Here is a 24,333-nt window from a genome sequence, read left to right as displayed (position 1 = left end):
AGCTTCACTGGAACAATGCAGCAGGCCAAGGATGGACATGTGGGCAAGAAAGCAGGGTGGAGTGTTGAAATGGCAAGCGACAGGGAGGTCTGGGTCATGCTTGCGGACAGACCGAAGGTGTTCTGCAAAATGGTCATCCAGTCTGCATTTGGTCTCTCTAATGTAGAGGAAACCGCATTGGGAGCAACAAATGCAGTAGACTAAATTGAGGGAAGAGCAAGTGAAATACTGCTCCACTTGAAAGGAGTGTTTGGGCCCTTGGACGGTGAGGAGAGGGGAAGTAAAGGGGCAGGTGTTGCACCTTCTGCGGTTGCATGGGAAGGTGCCATGGGAGGGGGTTGAGGTGTAGGGGTTGATGGAGGAGTGGACCAGGGTGTACCGCAGGTAACGATCCCTGTGGAATGCTGCCGGGGGGGTGAAGGGAAGATGTGTTTGGTGGTGGCATCATGCTGGAGTTGGCGGAAATGGCAGAAGATAATCCCTTGAATGCGGAGGCTGGTGGGGTGATGTGAGGACAAGGGGACCCTATCATGGTTCTGGGAGGGCGAGGAAGGTGTGAGGGCGGATGCGCAGGAGATGGGCCGGACACGGTTGAGGGCCCTGTCAACCACTGTGGGTGGAAAACCTCAGTTAAGGAAGAAGGAAGGCATGTCAGAGGAACTGTTTTTGAAAGTGGCATCATCAGAACAGATGCGACAGAGGCAAAGATACTGAGAGAATAGGATGGAGTCCTTACAGGAAGCGGGGTTTGAGGAGCTGTAGTCGAGGTAGCTGTGGGAGTTGGTAGGCTTGTTTTTGCTTTTATAACAGAAAGGAGTTTTGTTTGTACAGGTCAGAGGAGTGTAAGACCTAAGCAGCTATAAGCCTACTACTGTGTCTGCCTGATGTCTGGTTAAATCTATTGGTTATTGTTGCCTTAGTGGAGATTAATTTTGGAATTTGTTAAAAAGTAATGATAGTAATAATTTGTAGCCACGTGTATGTGTTTAATTTGTTGTAAATTAATAAATCTCTCATCTAGTTTGATATAAAAAAAACTTCTTGAGAACTGGTGCACTTATTCCAGAATTTTGAGCTGCAACTCAAAACATAACAATTGAAAAATAGGTTATGACAGTTGTTTAAAGTTTCCCTCTGGGGTTTTAAATATCTCAGTCTTTATAAATAGTTGTGTCATAACACTTGCTGCTGATTGAATAAACTTCCTCAGCTTCTGAAGTCTAGCTCTACTGGCTCTAAATAAAAGGTTGAAGATTGTGCGTCATTCAAATGATGAATATCATCTGGTTTTTTCTAGGATTCCTAGCAATATGCCAACATTGCCACTTAACAAAGATGTACATTGATTATGAAGAACATAAAGAGAGTCAACGATCTGTTGCCCATTATAGTGAAGAGGAGCAATTATCCAGCCTTTAATTGGAAGGTCTATGCAGCCTGAACCTTGCAATTTGATGTCTGAAGGATGAAGGGTCATTGGCTGAAGCCAGTCGAGATCATCTGCTAATATGTTAACAGCTGCTCCAGTATCAATTTTAAAGATGGTATTGGAGTCTTGAACTTGCTCTGTAACTGACCAATAGCCTGGACTAAGACAATCAACTTCCCCCATGGAACTTTGTAATTATGTCTTTATCTTGACCTTCCACCTTTTGAATGGAGTGTGTTTCATCAATTCTTTCTTGTCTTCTACTTCAATTAAATTTCTGAATTTGCAGAAACACTTGAACTGTCCAGGTTTTACCACAATGGAAGAATTCTGTGCACCCTCCTAGACTGTCCTGGCATCTATGCTGGGTTTACACATGACAATGCAAGCATCTCACAATGGCTGCCGGCATGGAGCTTCCCGTCCTTTCACCTGGTGTGCTGGGTTTTCTTGTCGGTGGGGCTGGTACCAGTGGGACTATCCAGTCAATGGAGTCAGATGAAGCTTCAGAGTTGTGCTGAAATATAGCCCGGTTAAATTCTCTAAGCTCAGCCTGCCTCACATACTGGACCGCTTGATCCAAAGTAAGATCATCTTTGAGTCAGAGAGTTTTTCATTCCAGACACTCATGGCTATCAAATCACAGATAAACTCATCCTTCAGTGCCCCACATCTGCAAGAGCTAGCTAGGCGATGTAGGTCAGTTAAAAATAATTCAGTTGATAGCCCAGGTCATCGTGACTGCTGATTAAAACGTTCTCATTCAATTATTAAATTCAACCTCAGGCTAAAATAAGTGTCAAAGGCTTTAAGTATGGTCTCTAAGTCCATTGTGGACTCCTGCCTAGGTGAATGTTGTCTGTTACCGGACCTATAGCCTGAAGGAAGAAACTGACTTGCAGCTTTTGCTTTTTCTCATGAAGGCCTGATGCTGATTAATACTGGAGAAAATGGTGTTTCCATAATGCCCGCTGCTGGTGTCTCTGTGGGCCTTCAAGGCAGTCAAATGAGCAGAGTAGGGGCAGGACTGCTCACCAGGGATGGTCATCGTTACCTTTCTCCAGTGTGCTTCTTCCTCCCGTAGAGTTTTTACGAGTTGATATCAACGTGTTCTTCACTCTGTGGCTCCTTTGATAACACTGATGTGTTATTTTTACATCGATGTCTCCACAGCTACCAGCATGTTTTGAGATGGTCTGTCTATCTGTGGATTCTAGGCGTGGTACTTGGTTCTTAGACTGTAGGCATACCCTGGTGTCTGCTAACACTTGTTTATTAGCATTACTTCTAACCAGGTCACAGAGTAGGCATGTTGCTCTTAAGCATGGTGTTCCAATCTCTCTCTCTTTCTCTCTCTGTCTCTCTCTCAAGAGTGTAACACATGATTGACTAATGTTAGTGGTACATCATCACTCACATCATACATTAGCATATTCCATCTGTGAAACCTTTAAAATACAGAAATCAGCAGGGTGGATACCACCTGAACAGTATTGGTCTGTGATCCACTTGGGCACTGTTCCTATCTCCCAGTAAAAATTGAGGCCAGGGTCCTTGAACTAAATGTCAGTCACTATCCAGCAACCCCTGTGAAAAAAATGAGTATGGATGTTGGTTGAGAATAGGTTGGGAATTAACTACATTGCTTATAATGAGGAATGTCCATCTGGTCTTACACAAGTAGAATAACCAATTCAATGGCATGCCAAAGCACAAATCATTGTCTTCAGAATAGATGTGGAAAAGATTGTCCAATTGACACTCCTGTGTCACCTCTGATTTGCTATATTTACTCCCATTCCCAATGCCTCCAACTTAAAAAATCTCATCCTTGAGTATAAATGGCTTTTACGCGTCCCTATTCTCTGCAACCTTTCCAGCCCTACAATCCCTCTTAATCTCCTCTGACTGTGGATTTTTTTGCATTCCCAGAGATTTTTGCAAACCACTGTTGGCCATTCCTTCAGCTCATGGTCACCATACTCTGGAATTGTCTTCCTAAATCACTCTTTGCTCAAATCTATCTCTTCGTCCAGGCTTTTGGTCACCATGGCAGGAAGGCATTGGGGGTGTGCCTGATGTCTTCCAGCTTTTTTGCAAGTTGCTCACCAGGAGTCCAATTGAGCCAATTATGTGTCAAATTAAGGGCCATGTCCTGCTTTCGTGGGCATTTTGCTGTGTCAGCGAGATTGCTCAGTGAAACCTAATGATTTCCCAATGGGCTCTGTGGGAAAGGGGGCCAAGGGGGTCATCCTTTTTAGGAACTACATGCTGCACAGATGGGCACCCTGGTGGTAAGTGGCACCCATATGGCAACGGCACACCTCATACCTTTGTCTGTATGACCACTGCCACCACCCCCCCACCCACCCCAACCCAATCAACAGGGCCTGCCAGCCTGGTCCTAGCAACCGCCCCCCCCTCCCCACCCATTATCCCTTTTTGAGGGCACCTCAGCCATTGCAAGTGCAGTCTCAGAAAGGGCCACAGCTAGCTGTGCTGCTGATGATGCTACTGAGCTGACAGCCCTTGAAGTGGGGCTGCCTCCCGTTTTCAGCCCCAGAGCCAGGACTTCAGCCACAATGGAAAAAAATCAGCCCCTTGTGTCTCAGTGAAGTTCCTTGGGACATTCTTTTTACAATACAGGTGATATATAAATGTAAATAGTTGCTGATTCTCAGATTGTTCCCCAGTTAAATTATATTATTAATGCCAGAAATAGACCCTGATTAATGCAGTTAATTCAGAATTCTTTCATGAACATTGGCTTTATTTTCTTCCTGAATATACTAAATACAGAGCCCAGTACCTAGGATATCAATAAGTAGTACATATATCAGGAGTATAAAGATCACAAACATTTGAATTCATAAAGTTAAAATGAAGAAGATACATAAAGATACATAATTAGATGAGAATGATTCATCTTGTTAGTCAAACTAGGGAAGGTCATACATAATTTCATAGGGAATGTCGTGCATAGACCAAGATAGGAGTCCATAATACAAGCATCAGGTATTGGATATCATGGCAAGTATTGTCCTCTCCCTGTACATTTGGCTTCTTTTGTTTGGTCTGTGCCCTCCCAATTTTTAAAAAAAGTGTAGCAGTCAAAAGGAGATTGATCCCTGCAAAGTCATCCTATTCTTTGAATGGATTAGTTATCAATTCAGAGATATAATAGCATGGCACTAACATCCCTTAATGTTTAGAAACCCTTGTTACATCCAGATTCAGAAAACTGTCATCACTCTGAAACACAGTGTGAACTTTTCTACAGGATTTAGTTGTCACTATTTGTAGGTTCCAGTTCCGCAGAAGGATTTGTTAGCCAAAATTACTTGGTTATTCTCTCCATGAGACTCCCTAGCCTGATGAATATTTCTCTTCTGTTTTTGTTTTGGATTTGCAGAACCTGCAGAATTTTGCTTATTGTCCCTAATTTCAAAGGTGTGCACATCAGCAAATATTCCAGATTTCTATTTATAGTAATAATATGGGGATGTTAATATTGGCCATGTTGGATCATTTGGAAAAATTTCAACTTCAGATTCAAAGTGTTCAAACTTTAAGTTTAAAAAGGGGAGTATCTCAAAATATAATAATTATTAATCACCATAAGGATTCTGTGCAATACCTTTTATTTTAATAATCTTCCTTAAGTATCACATTAAATTTCCTAAATATAAACCTGACCAACATTTCTTATTGCCACTTAATGTCCCATTTATATAATCATACAGTCACCCTTTTGTGTATAACCCTATCAGAGAAACAAAAGTGAGTCAAAACCTTTCTGTAAAACATTGAGAAGTAGATTTTAAAAGCATAGCCAAGAAATTGTTTCTGCATTTAAAAAAATAGACACAATATAAAGTCTTTCTGCAAGGTGTGCCTGAAAACAAAGGCACGAGGCTTCCCAGAAATTGAGCTTTGGTCGTCACCTTTATGATACTGGCAAGCTGCAGATGCTAATGGGGTGTCCTGATGCAACTGACCCACTGGACCTACATCGGCTGATCCGCTGGGCCTGCATCGACTGACTTAGACAGCCTCAGATGAAGACTGGACAGGGTGGCAAACAGGCACGGGAAGAATACCGGAAGGCATTGGTCCACAGGACTGATATAGTCCTCTGGGCTCCTGGTAAATTTAAAAACAAAAATGAACACTTACATTCAGTTTGCCTGCCTCCAGCTGTTCCCTCTAGGGACCGCTGATTAAGCTGCTGTAAACCTGTAGGCCATGGAGGTAAGAATGTCAAGTTCAGTGTTTCTCCCCAATTTGGTATCAGGTTGTAAATGAGATGTCGCACTACTGATCAAAATATTCAAGGGGCTGAATGGGTGACCTAAGCGTTCTGAAATCACTGGCTGCCATCAGGTACGGGAGATCCTTCTTGGAAATGGGCCACCCTGAGTCTTTTAGCTTTTGCACAGAAATTGCCTATGATGGGGACCAAATTCTACACAAGTATCTCATAGATTAGTCATCTTAAAAATACACAATAACATGTACAGTTTCCATAGCCTGAGTAACTTTGATTAAAAAGCATTTCCAAATGTGCAGAGTAAAGTACTAAAATGCAATTATATCGTGTAATGGCAAAAAATATGCAATACAGGAGGTGAGAGGTAAATCAGAGGTTAAAACATTGGACAGTGAAGTTCTTGTATCCTTTCACATCCTTCATTCTGTCGCAGTCAAAATTCACCATCAACTTTCGTAGGCCTGCTTTCTTGGGAATGATTTCAACGTTTATTGTCATTGTTTGGTTTGGCTTTATCTCATCGATGCTGAAAAAATATAAAAGAAATGTGCTGTGTAAAAGAAATGTATTTGGATATAGTAAAGAACCTCTCAATAGAGTTTAGAGATCTTGAAAATATTTACATTAATGCAAAAATTAAAGAAAGAACCAAACCAAAATCATCCTCGGCTTTTCTCATGGCTGATTTGATAATGTCAGCCTTTATTTTATTCTGCATGCCTCAGATCCTCTGTTTGGTTCAGTTAGTTATCTTGGCTAAATCTCACCAACTTCTCAGAATTTATCAATTCAAAAGAGCTTTAACTTTTTTTAATCCCTAATGTCTAATCAGCACAGCTATCTTTCCCTTGCTTCTGTTTTGTCCCTCAAAGAGTAGGGGAACTCACAAAGCTCCACAGCAAATTGTACAGAAGCACATGCTTAAGTCATTGACAAATGATGAAAATAAAGAAATCAACTCAAAAGTAAGAGCAGAGATTTTCCTTTCTGTTCTGCCTGGGGAATACTCAGGTCACAAACATAGGGATATGGAACCGAAGGCCAGTTAATGTGAGGTCCATATGCTTCCTTAGGATTTCCAGGGCTGCTAAAATTGGTGTAATTGGATAAACACCTGTAATACATGCAGGCCCAATGTTAGCATGCTAAAGTGGCAAAGGGGCCTTCCTAGATTTCCTGCTTCAGTTTCTTTTTAGTATGCCTACTGGACATCCCAATGGAGAAATGCAACAAAAAGTTGACAGTGCTGCTTATGCTGGAACCTTCTGCAGACCATAGGGTCTGTAAGATCCCATGAGAATACTGTAAAAAAGTGACAGAATGTAAGCAAAGCACCCCACCATCGACATCCCCAAACCTAACATTATCTTCATGTCAACAGTCTTATGAGTGTTACTCTCTGGTTCAGATATTGGCAGCTAGTAATGTAGTTGCGGCTCCTCCAGGCCAGGATGTTTAAGCACACTGATCCTGCAGCAGGTACAATTACTCTCCCATACACTCTGCTTATTGAGTGTACCACTGGGACCTCAAGAGAAGAACTGGCCCTAAGATTTCTGGAAATCCTTCAGACACAGCAACATCAATGCTGTGACTATCATAGCAGGTCAGAAGTCTGAGTAGTCTGCAGTGAATGACTCATCTGACTCCCCAAAATCTCTCCATCATCTACAAGTTAGGAATGTGATGGAAAATGCCCCACTTGCATGGATAATTTGCAGCTTCAACAACACTCAAGATGCTCAACATCATCCAGGACAAAGTAATCTATTCAGTAAGCACCCCATCCACCATCTTGTATATTCACCCTCTCCACTGCTGATACATCATGGTTACAGTGATCTTTAGCCATGTACAGGATGTACTACAGCAATTTTCCAAGACTTCTTTGGTTGCACTTCCCAAGACTGTGACTTCTAGCACCTAGTAGGATAAGGTCAGCAACTGCATGGGAACACTGCTCCTCCATGTCACCCATTTGTGATTGGAGTATGCTGTTTTCAAACTTAAATGTGGAATTCAATTGTATTATGATCACTATTTATCAGTGGATCTTTTACTGTGACGTTACTAATTAACCTGCCTCATTGTACATTACTAGATCTAAAATAGCTTTATCCCTGGTTAGTTTTACAATATATTGCTCCAGGAAACTGTCACTAAAATATTCTACAAACTCATCTTACAGACCATCTTTGCCAATTTGATTGGTCCAATTTATATGAAAATTAAAGCCCCCATGATTATTACATTGTCTTTGTTACAACCTACAATAATTTCTTGTTTAATGCTCTGTCCAACAGTGCAACTTATGTTAGGGGGCCTATAAACTACTCCCACCAGTGTTTTCTGAACCTTGCTATTCCTAATCCCCACCCATGCTGATTTTACCTCCTGGTTTTTGAGTCAAGATCCTTTCTCACTAATGCCCTTACGTCATCCTTTATTATCAGAGCTGCTCCTCCTCCTTTTCCACTCCACCTGTCTTTTTAAAATATTGTGTAGCCTGGGATATTTATTTCCCAATTGCTGCCTTGTAACCATGTCTCTGTAATAGTAATTAGTCTAAATCAGGGCTTCCCAAACTGTGGGTCACAACCCCCAGTGGGGTCACAAGATGAGAGTTTGGGGTTGCCAACTTCAAGACAGCAGTGGCTGCTGTGGAGTTCCGGTTGGGTGCTAACAGCTGTGAGACCCTTTTAAATTCTTTGGTATGGTCTAACTTTGGAGGCCTGATTTCTGCTCCAAAAAAGCCAATGAAAAGGTAGGTGCTTTTTTTTTAAACCCTGCAGCTTAAACAATTTGCTCTCATAAATCTCTCCCCCTTCATTCTCACAAATCTACTTCCCACACCCCCATCACCATTCTCACAGCTCTAGCCCCCATCTTGGCTCTCACTCTGAGGTACAGCAATTTTCAAGCTTCAAAATTTGGTCACAGTGGGGAAAGGTTTGGGAAGCACTGGCCTAAACCATTTATTTCTATTTGTGCCATTAATTGATCTATCTTACTGCAGATGCTCTGTGCATTCAGATAGTTACTTCAATTTTATTTTTTTGCTACTATTCTCTGCATGGACTTTACTCTCTGATGCACAATTGCTATTAAATTCTCTGCCTCTGCCTGTTTCACTCAGCTTGTCTTTATCCATATCGATACATTTTCCTATTGCCTCAACTTTTACCTTTGTATTTCTAAATCTCCCTTCACCCAAACTCTCTTCCCCGCCCCAGTTAATTTAAAGCCATTTTTCCTACTCTGACCATATTTGTTGGTGCATTCTTATGTTTGTACGCTCTGACACTTCCTTTCACGCTCTGGCTACCATAGCCCATATTGCTACCCTTGCATTGTTGCCTTGCCCTTTCTCTTTAACCTTCCAAATCCCCCACAAATGAACTCTGCCCCCCACTACTCAGTCCAAAGCCTTCTCTACAGTCCTGGTTATACGATTTGCCAGGGCATGGTCCCAGCGCATTTCAGGCAAAGACCGTCCCAATGGTATAGCTTCCTCTTTCTCCAGTACTGGTGCCAGTGCCCCATGAATCAAAACCTATTTCTCCCACAGTAATCTTTTAGCCATGCATTTAACTCTCTGGTCTTACTTACCTTATGCTCATGGCTCTGGTAATAATCCAGGATTGTTATCTTTGTTGTTCTGCTTTCTAATTTAGCCCCTAGCTGCTCATTCTCCCTCAAAAGAAGTTGAATATGGTAGATTTAATTTTCTGGGTAGATGCTAGCAATGGGGATTTAATCATGATTTAGCCTGACTGAAAAGTACATTAATTAATTACATGCAGTTATTTGCTTGCTATTTGTTGTATCACAAGAATCTGGCCCTCCAATCAGTTGGTGACTTCCAAATGAACTAATCTTAGCTGGATAGGGACAATGGAGCTGTTGTGTCTCTGGTCTATAGGCAGAGAATCCATCCAAGGCTCACATGACTGCCTAGTATTGAAGTATTATTAATGGAAAATCTGCATGTGTAAATGTTTGATGAGGGCAGGTATATGGTGAGTCTGATGGTTCTACAGCTGAGTGGTTTGTCAACACTCACTATTTAGGATCATACATGAAGAACCAACACCTGAGCGAGGTAGCAAGGGCACCTGGTGCTCAAGGAACCATTTCACAGAAAAGGATTGTTCTTTTTATCCATTACAGTAGGCACAGAAATACATTAGAATCCTAACGATGTGTTATACATTTATTTGCAATCAATTAAATGAAAAATAATTTTGCTTTTCATTCAAATTATTGCCATCCCAACCTCATTTTTTTTCTCAGTAAAACAGATTTGATCATTCAGTAGATTACAAATGTAACTTCCTTTACATCCATCTATATTATAACTAAATTGGATCAGATATTTCTATTATATGTATAGACATAGTGTGGAATACAGCAGATGTGGATGAAATTAAGTCAACCACACAGTGTGAAACTGGAGCTGCATATAGGTCCAAATAGGTTGGATTGATAGATCCCTTCTCCAAAGGGCACTAGTGAACCATTTGGGTCTTATAACAATCCAGCAGTCACTTTTCCTGGTGCTAGTCCATAAATCACTGCATATATTTCATTCAGTTTCACAATATGTGCATGGATAGATTAAAGCTTACAACTTCTGGGTTTCTCGGACAGTACCATATGAGTAGGGTACTGTGCCCTGTTGTCATGTTTAACTGCTGATCTGATCATTCCATTTTAAGCAATTGTCATAAATGGAAAGCCTTCATCACTCTGTTTCAGACATGATTTTCCCTGACCACTGAAGGTGGAAGAGTAAATAGTTCCCTGGACTGGACCTCTGATTTTAAATTGCTACACTTTCACAATTTAAACTAGACTAAAGAAATGTTTATTGGTATCTCTTAAACACATGTAAAATTGCCAATCAAACATATATTCAAATAAAGCCAAAATATTCTTGTGTTTACAGTGATGGCATGACCATTCCTTCAGAAATTAGTCACAGCCATAATAGGAGTAAAATGTAACTTTGGAAGGGGAATGAAACAGGTGCTAGTGGATTGACAAGTAAAACCACATTTGGATTTTCCATCGGTTTTACGACCTCACTGTGTGTGGAATTTTATTGTCTAATGCTTCTCCATGATCCTATTGTCTTCAAATCAATCTGGGTTTTTTCTAATCCTGTATGTATAGTTACAGAAAGAAAGAGGTACTAATGTGTGACAGAATGCAAATAATGGGGACTTATGTATGCCAAAAATGAAAAATTTGTTTGCCCTGTTGTGTGATTATTTTTTTTAGTAACCATGTTTTTCCACTTACTTGAACTGCTCCATCCCATAAATTAGATTTACTCCTTCCACAGTGAAGACACATCTGTTCAGTGGTACACGCAAAGGGTTTGTAAAGCAGATTTCTGCTGTCAGTGGTTTGTGTACAATAGGATCACCATGGATCTGCCGAAATAAATCAGTGTTAACCTTACAGTTAATTCTTATTGTTCCAAATGGTTGAAATCAGTCAAACCCATGTTTAGTGTTGTGGTGTTGGAGCTGAACATTTGCCGATTTCAAGTGAAACAAAATCCTACCTAAACTGTCCCGAAGGTGAATGCTTTCCTCTTCTACTTCTCCCTTTCGAGGACTATTGTTCTGTCATTAGTTTGAGAACTCAAAGTTTTTATCTGCAGGCTAACTATCAGGTTTCAATCTGGCATCAGTGGTTTGGGGGCTCAGTTCAATGGTTGATTACAAAAGTCATCGCAATCCTTCCCCCATTGACATTGTTCCTGTCTGAGACCTGCTGCTAACTTGAAGTGATCCTGCCCACCACCATATACTGTAGGTAGGGATTCGTGCAAGAACTGAAGTTTCTACATACATAGAAAGCAACCATATTTGGTGTTGGACTTGGGTAGGAGTGGGAAAGAGGGGAGAGGGAAAGGAGAAAGCAAGGGAAATGAGGGAAGGGAATGAATAAAGGGGACACATTTTTGGCCAGTACTTTGAGGAAAGGAAGAAGGGGAGAAGCTAAAAGTGCTTTGGGCTAAAGGAAGGATAGCTTTAACATTAACCAAGGGGGAGTGGAGAGAGTGCAACTTAAAGAAGGTCAGCTTGACCCATGTTGGAAATGGAGAAGAACGCCACATTGAATTTATGGGAATGATGGAACAGAATGTCAGTATAAACTGGGAAAATTGGAGGAAACAAATAACTGGGAAAGTTCTTGGGGCAGCTCTTGCTCCATTGAAAATCCCACTAAAGCTCAGTTTGTTTCCAAGTGGTTAGTGTTATCCAATACAGTCTTATTCCTCTTTCCATTTAGTCATTGATGAAAATAATCAAATGTAATATTATTGTTCAAATCTTATATTGTGTTCTAGAAGGTAATGTCAAAAAGTGAAGCTGGCTATTTATAGAGGGTAATTGCAGGAGGACCACTGAATGTGATCCAAAAATTGAAATATCGAAAGATTGGCAGTTCAATTATGGGTTCAATAGTGAAGATACAGTTGATGATGTTGCTGCAGTTTATTACCTGAACTGCAATATCAGGATTGATCACAAGAAGATCCTTCATTGCCATTGCACTTTCTTTTGTCACCATATCAAATGCTAAAGCAGTCAACTTGATCAAATGATGATGTTCAAGGTAATCACCATAGTGTGAGTAAGCCACTTCAAGAGCCACTGTTTCATCTGAAAGGACAATTTAAGAACAAGCAACAAGTTAAAAAAATACCAGGAGTTTCAGTGGATTAATGTTTTCTTATATTTAGGTAATATCCTTTAAGTCTCACAACACTCCATAAAGGGGAGAGGGGTTTGGAATTGGTTGAGGAGTTAAGACCATAAGATGTAGAAGCAGAAGTAGAACATTCAGCCCATCGAGTCTGCTCCACCATTCAATGAGATCATGGCTGATCTGATAATCCTCAACTCCAAGTTCTTGCCTTGTTCCCATAACCCTTGATTCTCTTACTCATTTAAAATCTGTCTATCTCAGCTTTGAATATACTTAACAACCTGGCTTCTACAGCCCTCTGCGGTAAAGAATTCTACAGATTCACTACCCTTTGAGGGAAAAAATTCCTCCTCATCTCTGTTTTAAATGGGCGCCCCCTTACTCTGAAATTATGCCCTCTGGTCCTTGACTCTCCCACAAGGGGAAACAACCTCTCAGCATTTACCCTGTCAAGTCCCCTAAGAATCTTATATGTTTCAATAAGGTCGCATCTCATTCTTCTGAACTCCAATGAGTACAGGCCCAACTTGCTCAACCTTCCCTCATAAGAAAATCTCTCCATACCCGGGATCAACCTAGTGAACCTTCTGGACTGCCTCCAATGCCAGTATATCTTTCCTTAGATAAGGGGACCAAAACTGTTCACTGTATTCTAGGTGTGGTCTAACTAGTGCCCTGTATAGTTTTAGCAAGACTTCCCTATTTTTATACTCCATTCCTTTTGAAATAAAGGCCAACATTCCATTTGCCTTCCCTATTACCTGTTGAACTTGTATGTTAGCTTTTGGGATTCATGTGCAAGGACTCTCAAATTCCTCTGTGCTGACGGTTCTACAGTCTTTCTCCATTTAAATAATATTCAGCTCCTCGATTCTTCTTGCCAAAGTGCATAACCTCACATTTTCCCACATTATATTCCACCTGCCAAGTTTTTGCCCACTCAGTTAAACTGTCTCTCTCCCTCTGTAGGCTTCTTGTGTCATTCTCACCACTTGCCTTCCTATCTATTTTTTGTGTGTCATCCACAAATTTGGCAATAGTACATTCACTTCCCTCATCTAAGTCATTAACATATATTGTAAATAATTGAGGCCCCAGCACCGATCCCCATGGCACTCCACTAGTTACAGATTGCCATTCAGAAAATGCTCCCCTTATCCTAACTCTCTGTCTTCTATTAGTTAGCCAATCCTCCACCCATGCTAATATATTACCTTCAATACCATTGGCTCTAATCTTTTAAGTAGCCTTATGTGCAGTACCTTATTGAATGCCTTTTGGAAATCTAAATATATTGCACCTACTTGTTCCCCATTATCTATCCTGCTTGTTACCTCAAAGAATTCTAATAAAGTTGTTAGGTATGATTTCCCCTTCATGAAGCCATGCTGACGCTCCTTGATTAGATTATGTATTTCTAAATGCTCTGCTATTACATCCTTTATAATAGACTCTAACATTTTCCCAATGCCAGATGTTAAGCTAGCTGGCTGATAATTATCTGTTTTTTGTCTCCCTCCCTTTTTGAATAAGGGTGTTACATTGGCCATTCTCCAATCCTTTGGAACTTTTCTAAAATCTAAGGATTCTTGGAGGATTACTATCAGTGCATCCACTATCTTGGTAGCTACTTCCTTTAATATCTTAGGATGCAACCCATCAGGTCCTGGTGACCTATTGGCCTTTAGCCCCCTTAGTTTCTCTAGTACTTTTTCTCTAGTGGTCGTTATTGTATTTATTTCCTCCCCACCTTTTGCAAATTGATTAATTAATATTTTTGGAATGCTATTAGTATCTTCTACCATGAAGACTGAAGCAAAGTGTTTATTCAACTCCTCTGCCATTCCCAGGTTCCCCATTATAATTTCCCCAGCCTCATTCTCTAAGGGGCCTATGTTCACTTTGGCTTCTCTCTTCCATTTTATACATTTAAAGAAGCTCTTTTTATATTACCTGTTAGTTCATTCTCAAAGTTTATTTTGTCCCTCCTTATTATTATTTTGGGCATCTTTTGTTGTTTTTTAAAACTTTTCCAATCCTCTGGCTTACCACTAATCTTTGCCACATTGTATGTTTTTTTCTTTCAATTTGATACTTCTTTAACTTCCTTGGTTAATCATGGTTGGTTTATCCCCTTCCTTGAATCCTTCTTCCTCACTGAGATATATCTTTGTTGAGAGTCATGAACTATTTTCTTAAATGTCTGACATTGTTCATTAACCGGCTTTTCTGCTAAACTGCTTTCCCAGTCCATTCCAGTCAACTCTGCCCTCATTCTTTTATAATTACCCTTATTTAGTTGTAGCACAGTTGTTTCCAACCCAAATTTCTAACTCACAAATGGAATGCTAAATTCTACCATATTATGGTCACTGTTTCCTAGGGGAACCTTTACTCTGAGACCATTTATTAAACCTGCTTCATTACATATTACCAAATCCAAAATAGCCTGATCCCTGGTTGGATTCACAAAATATTGTTCTAAGAAACTGTCCTGAATACATTCTATGAATTCTTGTTTGTGGTTTTCCCTGCCAATTTGATTTTCCCAATCTACATTAAGATTAAAGACACCCATGATTAATGTACTGCCTTTTTTACATGCCCTCATTATCTCTTGATTTATTCTCTGTCCTACAGTATAGCTACTGTTAGGAGGTCTATAGACTACTCCCACCAGTGTCTTCTTCCCCTTGATATTTCTTACCTCCACCCATATGGATTCTACATTTTCCAATCCAAGATCCTTTCTTGCTATTGTATTGATTCCATCTCGTACTAACAAAGCTACCCCACCACCCGTTCCTTCCTGCCTTTTGAAAAGTCACATGCCACTGAATATTTAATTCTCAGCTTTGATCTCCTTATAACTACATCTTTGTAATGGCTATAAGATCATACCCACTAATCTCTATTTGTGCTGTTAATTCATTTATTTTGTTCTGAATAATATGTGCATTTGAGTAAAGAGCCATTAATTTTGCCTTTTTACCATATGGTGGGGTGGTAAATAGTGAGGAGGATAGCCTTAGATTACAGGAGGATATAGACAGGCTGGTCAGATGGGCTGATCAGTGGCAAATGGAATTTAATCTGGATAAGTGTGAGGTGATACACTTGGGCAGGACAAACAAGACACAGGAATACATGATGAATGATAGGACCCTGGGAAGTACCAAGGTGCGCATGTCCATCGATCCCTGAACGTTGCGGGACAGGTAGATAAGTTGGTTAAGAAGGCATATGGGATACTTGTTTTTATTAGCCAAGACATAGAGTATAAGAGCAGGGAGGTTATGCTGGAACTGTATAAAACTCTGGTTAGGCCACAGCTAGAGTATTGCATGCATTTTAGGAGGGATGTGATTGCACTAGAGAGAATGCAAAGGAGATTTACCAGGACGTTGCCTGGGCTGGAGAGTTTTAGTTATGAGGAGAGATTGGATAGACTGGGGCTATTTTCTCTGGAGCAGAGGAGATTGAGGGGGGACATGATTGAGGTGTATAAAATTATAAGGGGCATAGATAGGGTAGACAGGAAGAAACTTTTCCCTTTGGTGGAGGGATCAATAACCAGGGGGCATAGATTTAAGGTAAGGGGCAGGAGGTTTAGATGGGATGTGAGGAAGAAGAGGGTGGTGGGAATCTGGAACTTACTGTCTGAAAGGGTGGTAGAGGCAGAAACCCTCAAAACATTTAAGAAGTATTTGGATATGCACTTGCGATGCCATGGCATACAAGGCTATGGGCCTAGTGCTGGAAAATGGGATTAGAATAGTTAGGCACTTGTTTGACCGACGCAGACTTGATGGACTGAAGGGCCTTTTTTTGTTCTGCAGACCTCTATGAATCTGTGACTGCCCCTTTGACTCTATTTGCTGCTTTTTAAAAATGTTTGGACACTCTGTTCCTTCTTGTCACACTCTGGGTATCAATACCTAATTAGCTGCCCTGCAAGGCTGCCATGTCCTTTTGCTTTGTAAGACTAAGCATCCCCTTTCCAGAACACCCACCCCCCATCCCCCTGTCTATTTAGTTTAAAGCATTCTCTAAAGCCCGAGTTATTCAGTTTGCCAGGACACTTGCTCCCAGCATGGTTCAAGTGAAGCCTGTCCCATTGGAACTGCTCTCTCCTATCCCAGTACCGGTGCCAATGCCCCATGAACTGAAGCCCATTCCTCACACACCATTCTCTGAGCCAAGCATTTAACTCCTTGACTCTATTTACCCTATGCCAGTCTGCCCATGGCTCAGATAGCAACCTCAACATTATTATCATGGATCTTCTGCTTTTTAATTTAGCTCATAACTGTTCAAATTCTTTCAGCAGAACCTCCTTTCTAGTCCTATCAATGTCATTGGTATCAAATAAAGCAAGGTTGAAAAGATTGGTTTAAGACAGCTTTTAAAGTTGTGGAGAGATGTAGTAAATCAATGGGTTGTTGAATGAAAATTTCAGTGTTTAAGGCCATGATGGCTGAAAGCATAATCACCAAAGATGGTGTGAGGAGGATGGTTGGGTGTGGAGTGGAGACAAGGGTGAGAAGTGAGATTTCACACTCTTAAAAAGTAGAGGATGTGAATCAAGATACAAGGTTGAAGAAGGTTGCAAAGATAAGGTAGAACAACTTTTTTGGTGGATGTGTAAGCAAGGATTTTGAATTCAATGCACTGAAGCAGTAGGTCTGGGGCATGTATAAAATGGACTTACAAGGGATAAGATGTGTGTGGTTGAGATCTGGATGAGTTGGAATTTCCGTAAGGTGGAGATCTGGAGGTTGGATAGGATGGAACAGGATGCAGTTGACTCTGAAGTCGGGTTTGGAGGTGACAAAGGTATGAATAAAGATTTCAGCAGCGGTGGAGGTAAGATAGGGGAAGAAAGGAATGAAATTTGCACAAGTAAAACAAACTCTGGTTTATTTGGCCATCTTAGAACTGGTTTCCCTGAGAATTTGCAATCATTATTTTTTCTACTTGCAGCTAGAAAGTCATGGCATGCTTTATGAATGTCTAATCTGGATGTCTATGATGAACATTTCTATTATTTCTGGAAAACCTTATTACAGATATTTCCAATGCTGGAAGTTAAGGGGATTGTTTGAAGATTTGAAGAAATCTATTTTTCACATAATAAATAAGCATGTGAATACTTCAATAAATGTAAATTACATTAACAAATAATCATTTGTATATAATTATTTATATCATTTTGCTTAGATAAAATGTGTGTGTGTGTGTCTGTGTGCATGCGTGCATGTGCATGTGCATGCATATGTGCATGGGCATACCTGGGTGCATATGTGTGTGTGTGTGCGTGTGCATGTCTGCCTGTTTGTGTGTGCCTGTGTCTGTGTCCATGTGTGTGTCTGTTTGTGCACGTATGTATGTGTGTCTGTTTGTATGTATGTGTACATGTCTGTGTGAATGTTTGTGTATCTATGAGTATGCCTGTGCGTGTGTCTCTCTCTTTCTGTTTGTCTGTGTGTGTGTGTGTGTGTCTTGCTCTCTGTGTGTGTATCTGTGTGCGTGTCTGTGCATCTCTGTGTGTGTCTCTTTCTCTCTGTTTGTCTCTCTCTGTCTGTGGTCTGTGTTTATGTGTGTGTGTCTCTCTCTCTCTCTCTGTGTATGTACGGGCAGGATTTCCTGGTCAGTGGGCGTAAAACGATGCGGGATGATGTTGGGCGGAACTCCCGACGTCACCCCGCCTCATTTCAATTTTCAGGTAGGCGGGGGCTCGGCCGAATAAGCTGTGCGCCTGCCAACCTGTCAATGGCCAACTGAGGTCATTGACAGAGTCATTAAAATAATTAATGGACCTGCCCGTCCAACCTTAAGGTTGGTGGGCAGGCTGGGAGCCCTAGCAGGCTTCAGAGAGAGCTTGAAGCCTCATCCATGGGTGAGATGAGGTTTCATGCAGGTTTTTAAAAATTTAATAAATGTTTAACTGAAAGTGATGGACATGTCCCAACTCTTGTGACAATGTCACATGAGGGCACATGTCAGGGAAATTTTATTCTATTTTTAACATTTTTACAATTGGAGCCGATCTCCCTGAGGCAGCATTAGCCTCAGGGAGATGAGTGCGCTCTTTCACGTGCATGCGCGAAAGAGTGCACTCTCGGCTTAGGGAATCTGCCCCCGCCTGCACAGGGAGCCCATAGTGCTTCTTGGCGGATGTCATGCTGGGTGGACCTTAATTGGCTTGCCCACGTAAAATGGCGGCGCACCCCCGATCGGAGGCGTGCCTGCTCCTGAACATCCCCCCCGACGGGGGGATAATTCTGTCCTATATGTCCATCTGTGTGCGTGTGTATTTACGTGTGTGTGTGTGTGTGTGTGTGTATGTGCGCGTGGCAGGATGAGGGGTTATTTGTGGGGGCAGTGGTTTGTGAGGAGAATGGCGAATATTATGGATACCAGCCAATCAGAAAGAAACAAAGCAGTTCAAATATGACATTTGAACCAATCAGGAGATTTGCATATAAATTAGTGTAATGCTTGAGGTATGATGGATGGCTATCTTGATCTATGACAAAGATACAAAGAGGGTTATGTGTCCATGCCATTTAATTTCAAGTTGCTGTTAGATATTGCCATAACTAGTTACTAAATTATATCATTTGGCAAGCCTGATAATTTAAACAGATTTCATATAAACATCACATGTTTCTGGCATCATGACAGTTACAACCAGATTATGATGAAAGGTCACAGACGTGAAATGTTAACTCAGTTTTTCTACCCACAGATGCTGCCTGACCTGCTTCGTAATTTCAGCACTTTCTGCTTTTTTAATGGCCAAATCATAACAGCTTGTTTGTTACAACAGCAAATGAAGACAAGAAAGATGCAAGATCAATAATTATTCCATTACCTTCATTGGCCTGAACAGCAATTTGTTCCAGATTCTTTTCTGTAATTTGGCGCATGAGTTTTCCATCATAGCTCTTCATATGAGCATTGAAGTTAAGTTTGCAGACCATATTCGTTGAACTGCGGTTGGAGATTGTTATAAGAACTTGAGTGTCAGATCCATTGTTGATTGATTTCTCAGTCTTCACATGGACATGGAGTTTATTTTCCGGCTGGGAGCACAGTCTATTTGTGAGGTCAGCTTCAGAAACAATTGCTCTTTCTTTAGCAGAACCTAAATAGATTGAAAAATACGGCTGCATAAGATATCAATAGTTTATTTATTTTTCTGCTCTCTTTATTAACTAACTGTTCGCTCGAGTTATAAAATGTGATCTGGTAGTTGAATCCATTGCCACACAACTGGATTGATAAAACTGGAATCAAGATGTAACCAAGAACAATAGTTAAACTTTAAAAAAATCACATATTAAAATGTCTGTTTCTTTTCCTTACCCTCAGGATATTTGTAACTATGGGTAACATCATCACGGCCATTTCTGCCACAACTTTTGGTGCTGATATTCTGGCCCACATGCTGAGTTTCAACATGTATCTTTTCTTTTCTGCCATCTCTATGCATGATCCAAGATATTTGATCAGCATTGACCTCAGCAAAAACAAAGGGAACGTCATACTTCATATCCACAGCTCCTTCTTTGATTGCATTGACTGGAGCTGGTCCACAGCAAAAAATTCCTAAAGAACAAAAAAAAATTGAGGAACAACCCAAATGAACTTAAATGATCCTTACCATGATTTAATAAAATCTTTCAGGAGCCCTTACAGTCATCTCACATTAGTCTATTCAAAAATTATACACTTTTATTAAAATATAGTTGTTTGTTTTTATTTTTCAAGACTTGCTTCCTCTGCCATGCAATTTTGTTGAAATTGAGTTATTTTAGAGAGAATCTCATGGTAGGAAACACTGAAAATAGTGTGATTAAATAATGCTTAATAACTTATTCCACTGTCTCTATTGATGAGAGGACTTTTCTTATTCGTTTGCGGGATGTGAGCATTGCTGGTGAGGCCAGCATCTGTTGCCCATCCCTAATTGCCCTTGAGAAGATGGTGGTGAGCTGCCTTCTTGAACCGCTGCAGTCCATGTGGTGTAAGTACACCCACAGTACTGTTAGGAAGGGTGTTCCAAGATTTTGACCCAGCGACAGTAAAGGAACAGCAATATATTTCCAAGTGAGGGTGGTGAGTGGCTTGGAGGGGAACTGCAAGGTGGTGGTGTTCCCATGTATCCCTTGTCCTTCTAGATGGTAGGGGTCATAGGTTTGGAAGGTGCTGTGTAAGGAGCATTGGTGAGTTCCTGCAGTGCATCTTCTAGACGATACACACTGCTGTCACTGTCAGTGGTGAAGGGAGTGAATGTTTGTGGATGGGGTGTCAATCAAGCGGGCTGCTTTATCCTGAATGGTGTTGGGCTTCTTGAGCATTGTGGGAGCTGTACTCATCCAGGCAAGTGGAGAGTATTCCATCACACTCCTGACTTATCTTTGTAGATGGTGGACAGGATTTCGGGAGTCAGGAAGTGAATTACTCGCTGCAGGATTCCTAGCCTCTGATCTGCTCTTGTAACCATTGTATTTATATAGCTATCCCAGTTCAGTTTCTGGTCAATGGTAACCCCCAGGATGTTGATAGTGGGGGATTCAGTGATGGTAATGCCAAAGAATGTCAAGGAGCAATGGTTAGATTCTCTCTTGTTGGAGATGGTCATTTCCTGGCACTTATGTGGCGCAAATGTTACCTGCCTCTTGTCAGCCCAAGCCTGGATATTTGGCAGGTTTTGCTGCATTTGGATATGAACTGCTTCAGTATCTGAGGAGTTGCAAATGGTGCTGAACATTGTGCAATCATCAGTAAACATCCCAACCTCAGACCTTATGATGGATGGAAGGTCATTGATGAAGCAACTGATTTGGTTAGTCCTAGGACACTTCCCTGAGGAACTCCTGCAGTGATGTCCTGGAACTTAGATGATTGACCCCCAACAACCACAACCATCTTCCTTTGTGATAGGTATGACTCCAGCCAACCAGGTTTTCCCCTGATTCCCATTGACTCCAGTTTTGCTCAGGCTCCTTGATGCCACACTCAGTCAAATGCTGCCTTGATGTCAAGGGCAGTCACTCTCACCTCACTTCGGGAGTTCAGCTCTTTTGTCCATGTTTGAACCAAGGCTGTAATGAGGTCAGGAGCTGAGTGAACCTGGTGGAACCCAAACAGCGAGCAGGTTGTTGTTAAGCAAATGCTGCTTGAAAGTATTGTTGATGACCCTTTCCATCACTTTACTGATGATGGTGAGTAGACTGATAAGGCTGTAATTGGCTGAGTTGGATTTGACCTGTTTTTTGTGTACAGGACATACCTGAGCAATTTTCCATATTGCCAGGTAGATGCCAGTGTTGTAGCTGTACTGGAACAGCTTGGCTAGGGTCACGGACAAGTGCTGGAGCACAAGTCTTCAGTACAATGGCCAGAAGATTTTCAGGGCCCATGGACTTTGCAGTATTCAGTGCCTTCAGCTATTTCATGATATCATGTGGATTGAATCAAATTGGCATCTGTGATGCTGGGGACTTCCGGTGGAGGCTGAGATGGATCATCCACTTGGCACTTCTGGCTGAAGATTGTAGCAAATCTTGTGCTGGGCTCCTCCATTCATTGAGGATGGGGATATTTGTCTAGCCTCCTCCCCCAGGACGTTGTTTAATTGTCCACCACCGTTCATGACTGGATGTTGCAGTACTTGGATCTGATCCATTGGTTGTGGCATCACTTAGCTATGTGTATCACTTGCTGCTTATGCTGTTTGACACGCAAGTAATCCCATGTTCACACGTCATTTTTAAGTGTACCTGGTGCTGCTTCTGGCATGTCCTCCTGCAATCTTCTTGAACCAGGGCTGATCCCCTGGCTTGGTGGTAATGGTAGAGTGAGGGATAAGTTGAGCCATGAGGTTACAGATTCTGTTCAAGTACAATTCTGCTGCTGCCCCACAGCATCTCATGGATGTACAGTCTTGAGTTGCTAGATCTGTTCAAAATCTATCCCATTTAGCATGGTGGTAGTGCCACACAACACAATGGAGGGGATCCTCAACATGAGGACAGGACTTAGTATCAGTAGGAGTGACCACCTTGGGGAAATGGTCATGGAAAGATGCATCTGCAGCAGGCAGGTTGGTGAGGATAAGTATGTTTTCCCCCTTACCACCTGCCAGCTCTGTATTGCATTCTTAGATGGAGATTAGAGTCCCTCACCCAGAATACCTTCTGTGCTCTCTCCACCCTCAGTGCTTCCCAACATGGGAGGAGTACTGATTCAGGTGGGGGTACACACAGTAATCAGCTGGAGGTTTTGATGTTGACTCCCTTCTGGCTGTATACCATTTACACAGGACATAACAGGGATGGTCTGGTTCCTAGGTCAATGCTAGGTGGTCTGTCTGGCTTCATTCCTTTTTATTGACTTTTTAGTGCTTTGATACACTTGAGTGGCTTGCTAGGCTATTTCAGAATCACATATAGGCCAGACATTAGTGAACCAGACTATTTTTTTAGCAGCAATTGATTCATGGTCATCATTAGACTTTTAATTCCAGATTTTTATCTGCCATGATGGGATTTGAACCCAGGCCCCTAGACCATTACCCTGGGTCACTGGATTACCAGTCCAGTGACAATATCACTACACCACTGCCTTCCCTGAGTTACCCCCTGAGAATATTATGCTGCCCAACTGCCTGGCCTATGTTGGGCCAATAGAATATTAATGCATGACACAGCACATTCAATACAACAGTAATTAGGTCACTACTAAGAGTAAAGGTATGAACTGGTTGAGGTGCACTTTTATAGTTTATGATGTTGGAATTCCTCTCTTCACCTTCACTTTTCTCCTGTGGGGTTGGGTCCAATGCCTGCCAACCATCATAACCTGGCCTCAGATCATTTCGTGCCATCCAACTCTCTATCCAGACATGGAAGTTCCTAAAGTGCAGCAACAGTGAAAAATTTCTACGTTACTAAAATTCTGACAGAAATCATTTTATGTTTGTGTGCTTAATTAGGGAAATAAAAGACAGATGAACACTTGGTCTATCTAATAGTGACCATCAGTTATTCCAATTTTATAAGGTCAGTTATGATTTATCTACACAAGATCTGTTTTGACATCAGTGATCACTATTACAAAGTGTTTTGCTGTTATATTTTGAAATTCAATTAAATTATCCAGTTTATATTCCAACTCTTTGAAAATAGTGTCCTTAACATAACTAGGTTTGGTATCAGAATTAAAAGGAGAGGAACAATCAAAGATGATTTTAAAACTGTCCTCCTTTCAGACACTCTAAACCCTCCACCTTTTGGATCCTGGTATTTCTTTATGTGGCTCAATGTCACATTTTGTCTGATAATGCTCCTGTGTGGTGGCTTGGGAAGTTTTACTGTGTTAAAAACCATTATACAAATACAAGTAAACAATGTAAACAAATGACTGGCAAAAATAAAGAAATTTTAGTAAAATAAAAATAGAACTAACCCATAACTGAATCAACTACATCAAGTTCTCCTTTTTAAGAACTGACCATTACTCTAGAAGTTTGGAGGGAAAAAAATAACCACACGCTTTTTTCTCTACTGCCAATTGCTACCTTAAATTCCTTTCACCTGCTTCCTCCATCATCCTCTCGAAGAAATCCAAGAAGCTCATATATTTCTTTTTCAGTAAGGTAATAATTATCTACTCAGCTGCCTCTGTTACTTCCACCTTGTTTTCTTCCAACTAAGCTAAATCTTCCCCAATCTCTTTCCTACCCATCTCGCCCGTTGGCCTTTCAAGGTCCACTCTTTCACAAGACCAACCTGCTGTTTAATGGACTCCATTGTCATTTAATTCCTGATCACCTAACTTCCCTTCCTGGCTTCCATGATTGTAGACATTCTAAATGGATCCTTCAGTCAGTCCCCTC

General features: G+C 41.2%; 1 protein-coding gene across 1 annotated transcript in view; it reads right to left on the bottom strand.

Annotated features, from left to right (window-relative positions):
• Positions 1–4,235: 4,235 nt before the first annotated feature.
• LOC121287099 (protein-glutamine gamma-glutamyltransferase 2-like) overlaps positions 4,236–24,333 on the bottom strand; it is a 51,706-nt gene continuing 31,608 nt past the window's right edge. Inside the window, exons 8-13 of the mRNA XM_041204634.1 lie at positions 23,247–23,350; positions 19,797–20,039; positions 19,303–19,575; positions 12,219–12,379; positions 11,004–11,137; positions 4,236–6,225 (exon numbers count right to left, since the gene is read on the bottom strand). Of these exons, the coding sequence (XP_041060568.1) occupies positions 6,069–6,225; positions 11,004–11,137; positions 12,219–12,379; positions 19,303–19,575; positions 19,797–20,039; positions 23,247–23,350 (1,072 nt within the window). The 3' untranslated portion in view covers positions 4,236–6,068. The remainder of the gene's footprint in view (positions 6,226–11,003; positions 11,138–12,218; positions 12,380–19,302; positions 19,576–19,796; positions 20,040–23,246; positions 23,351–24,333) is intronic.

The sequence above is a fragment of the Carcharodon carcharias genome, chromosome 14 (assembly GCF_017639515.1).
Source record: "Carcharodon carcharias isolate sCarCar2 chromosome 14, sCarCar2.pri, whole genome shotgun sequence".
Taxonomy (NCBI): Eukaryota; Metazoa; Chordata; class Chondrichthyes; order Lamniformes; family Lamnidae; genus Carcharodon; species Carcharodon carcharias.
Note: the sequence above shows the minus strand (reverse complement) of the source record. Positions and strands in the feature narration are given on the sequence as shown.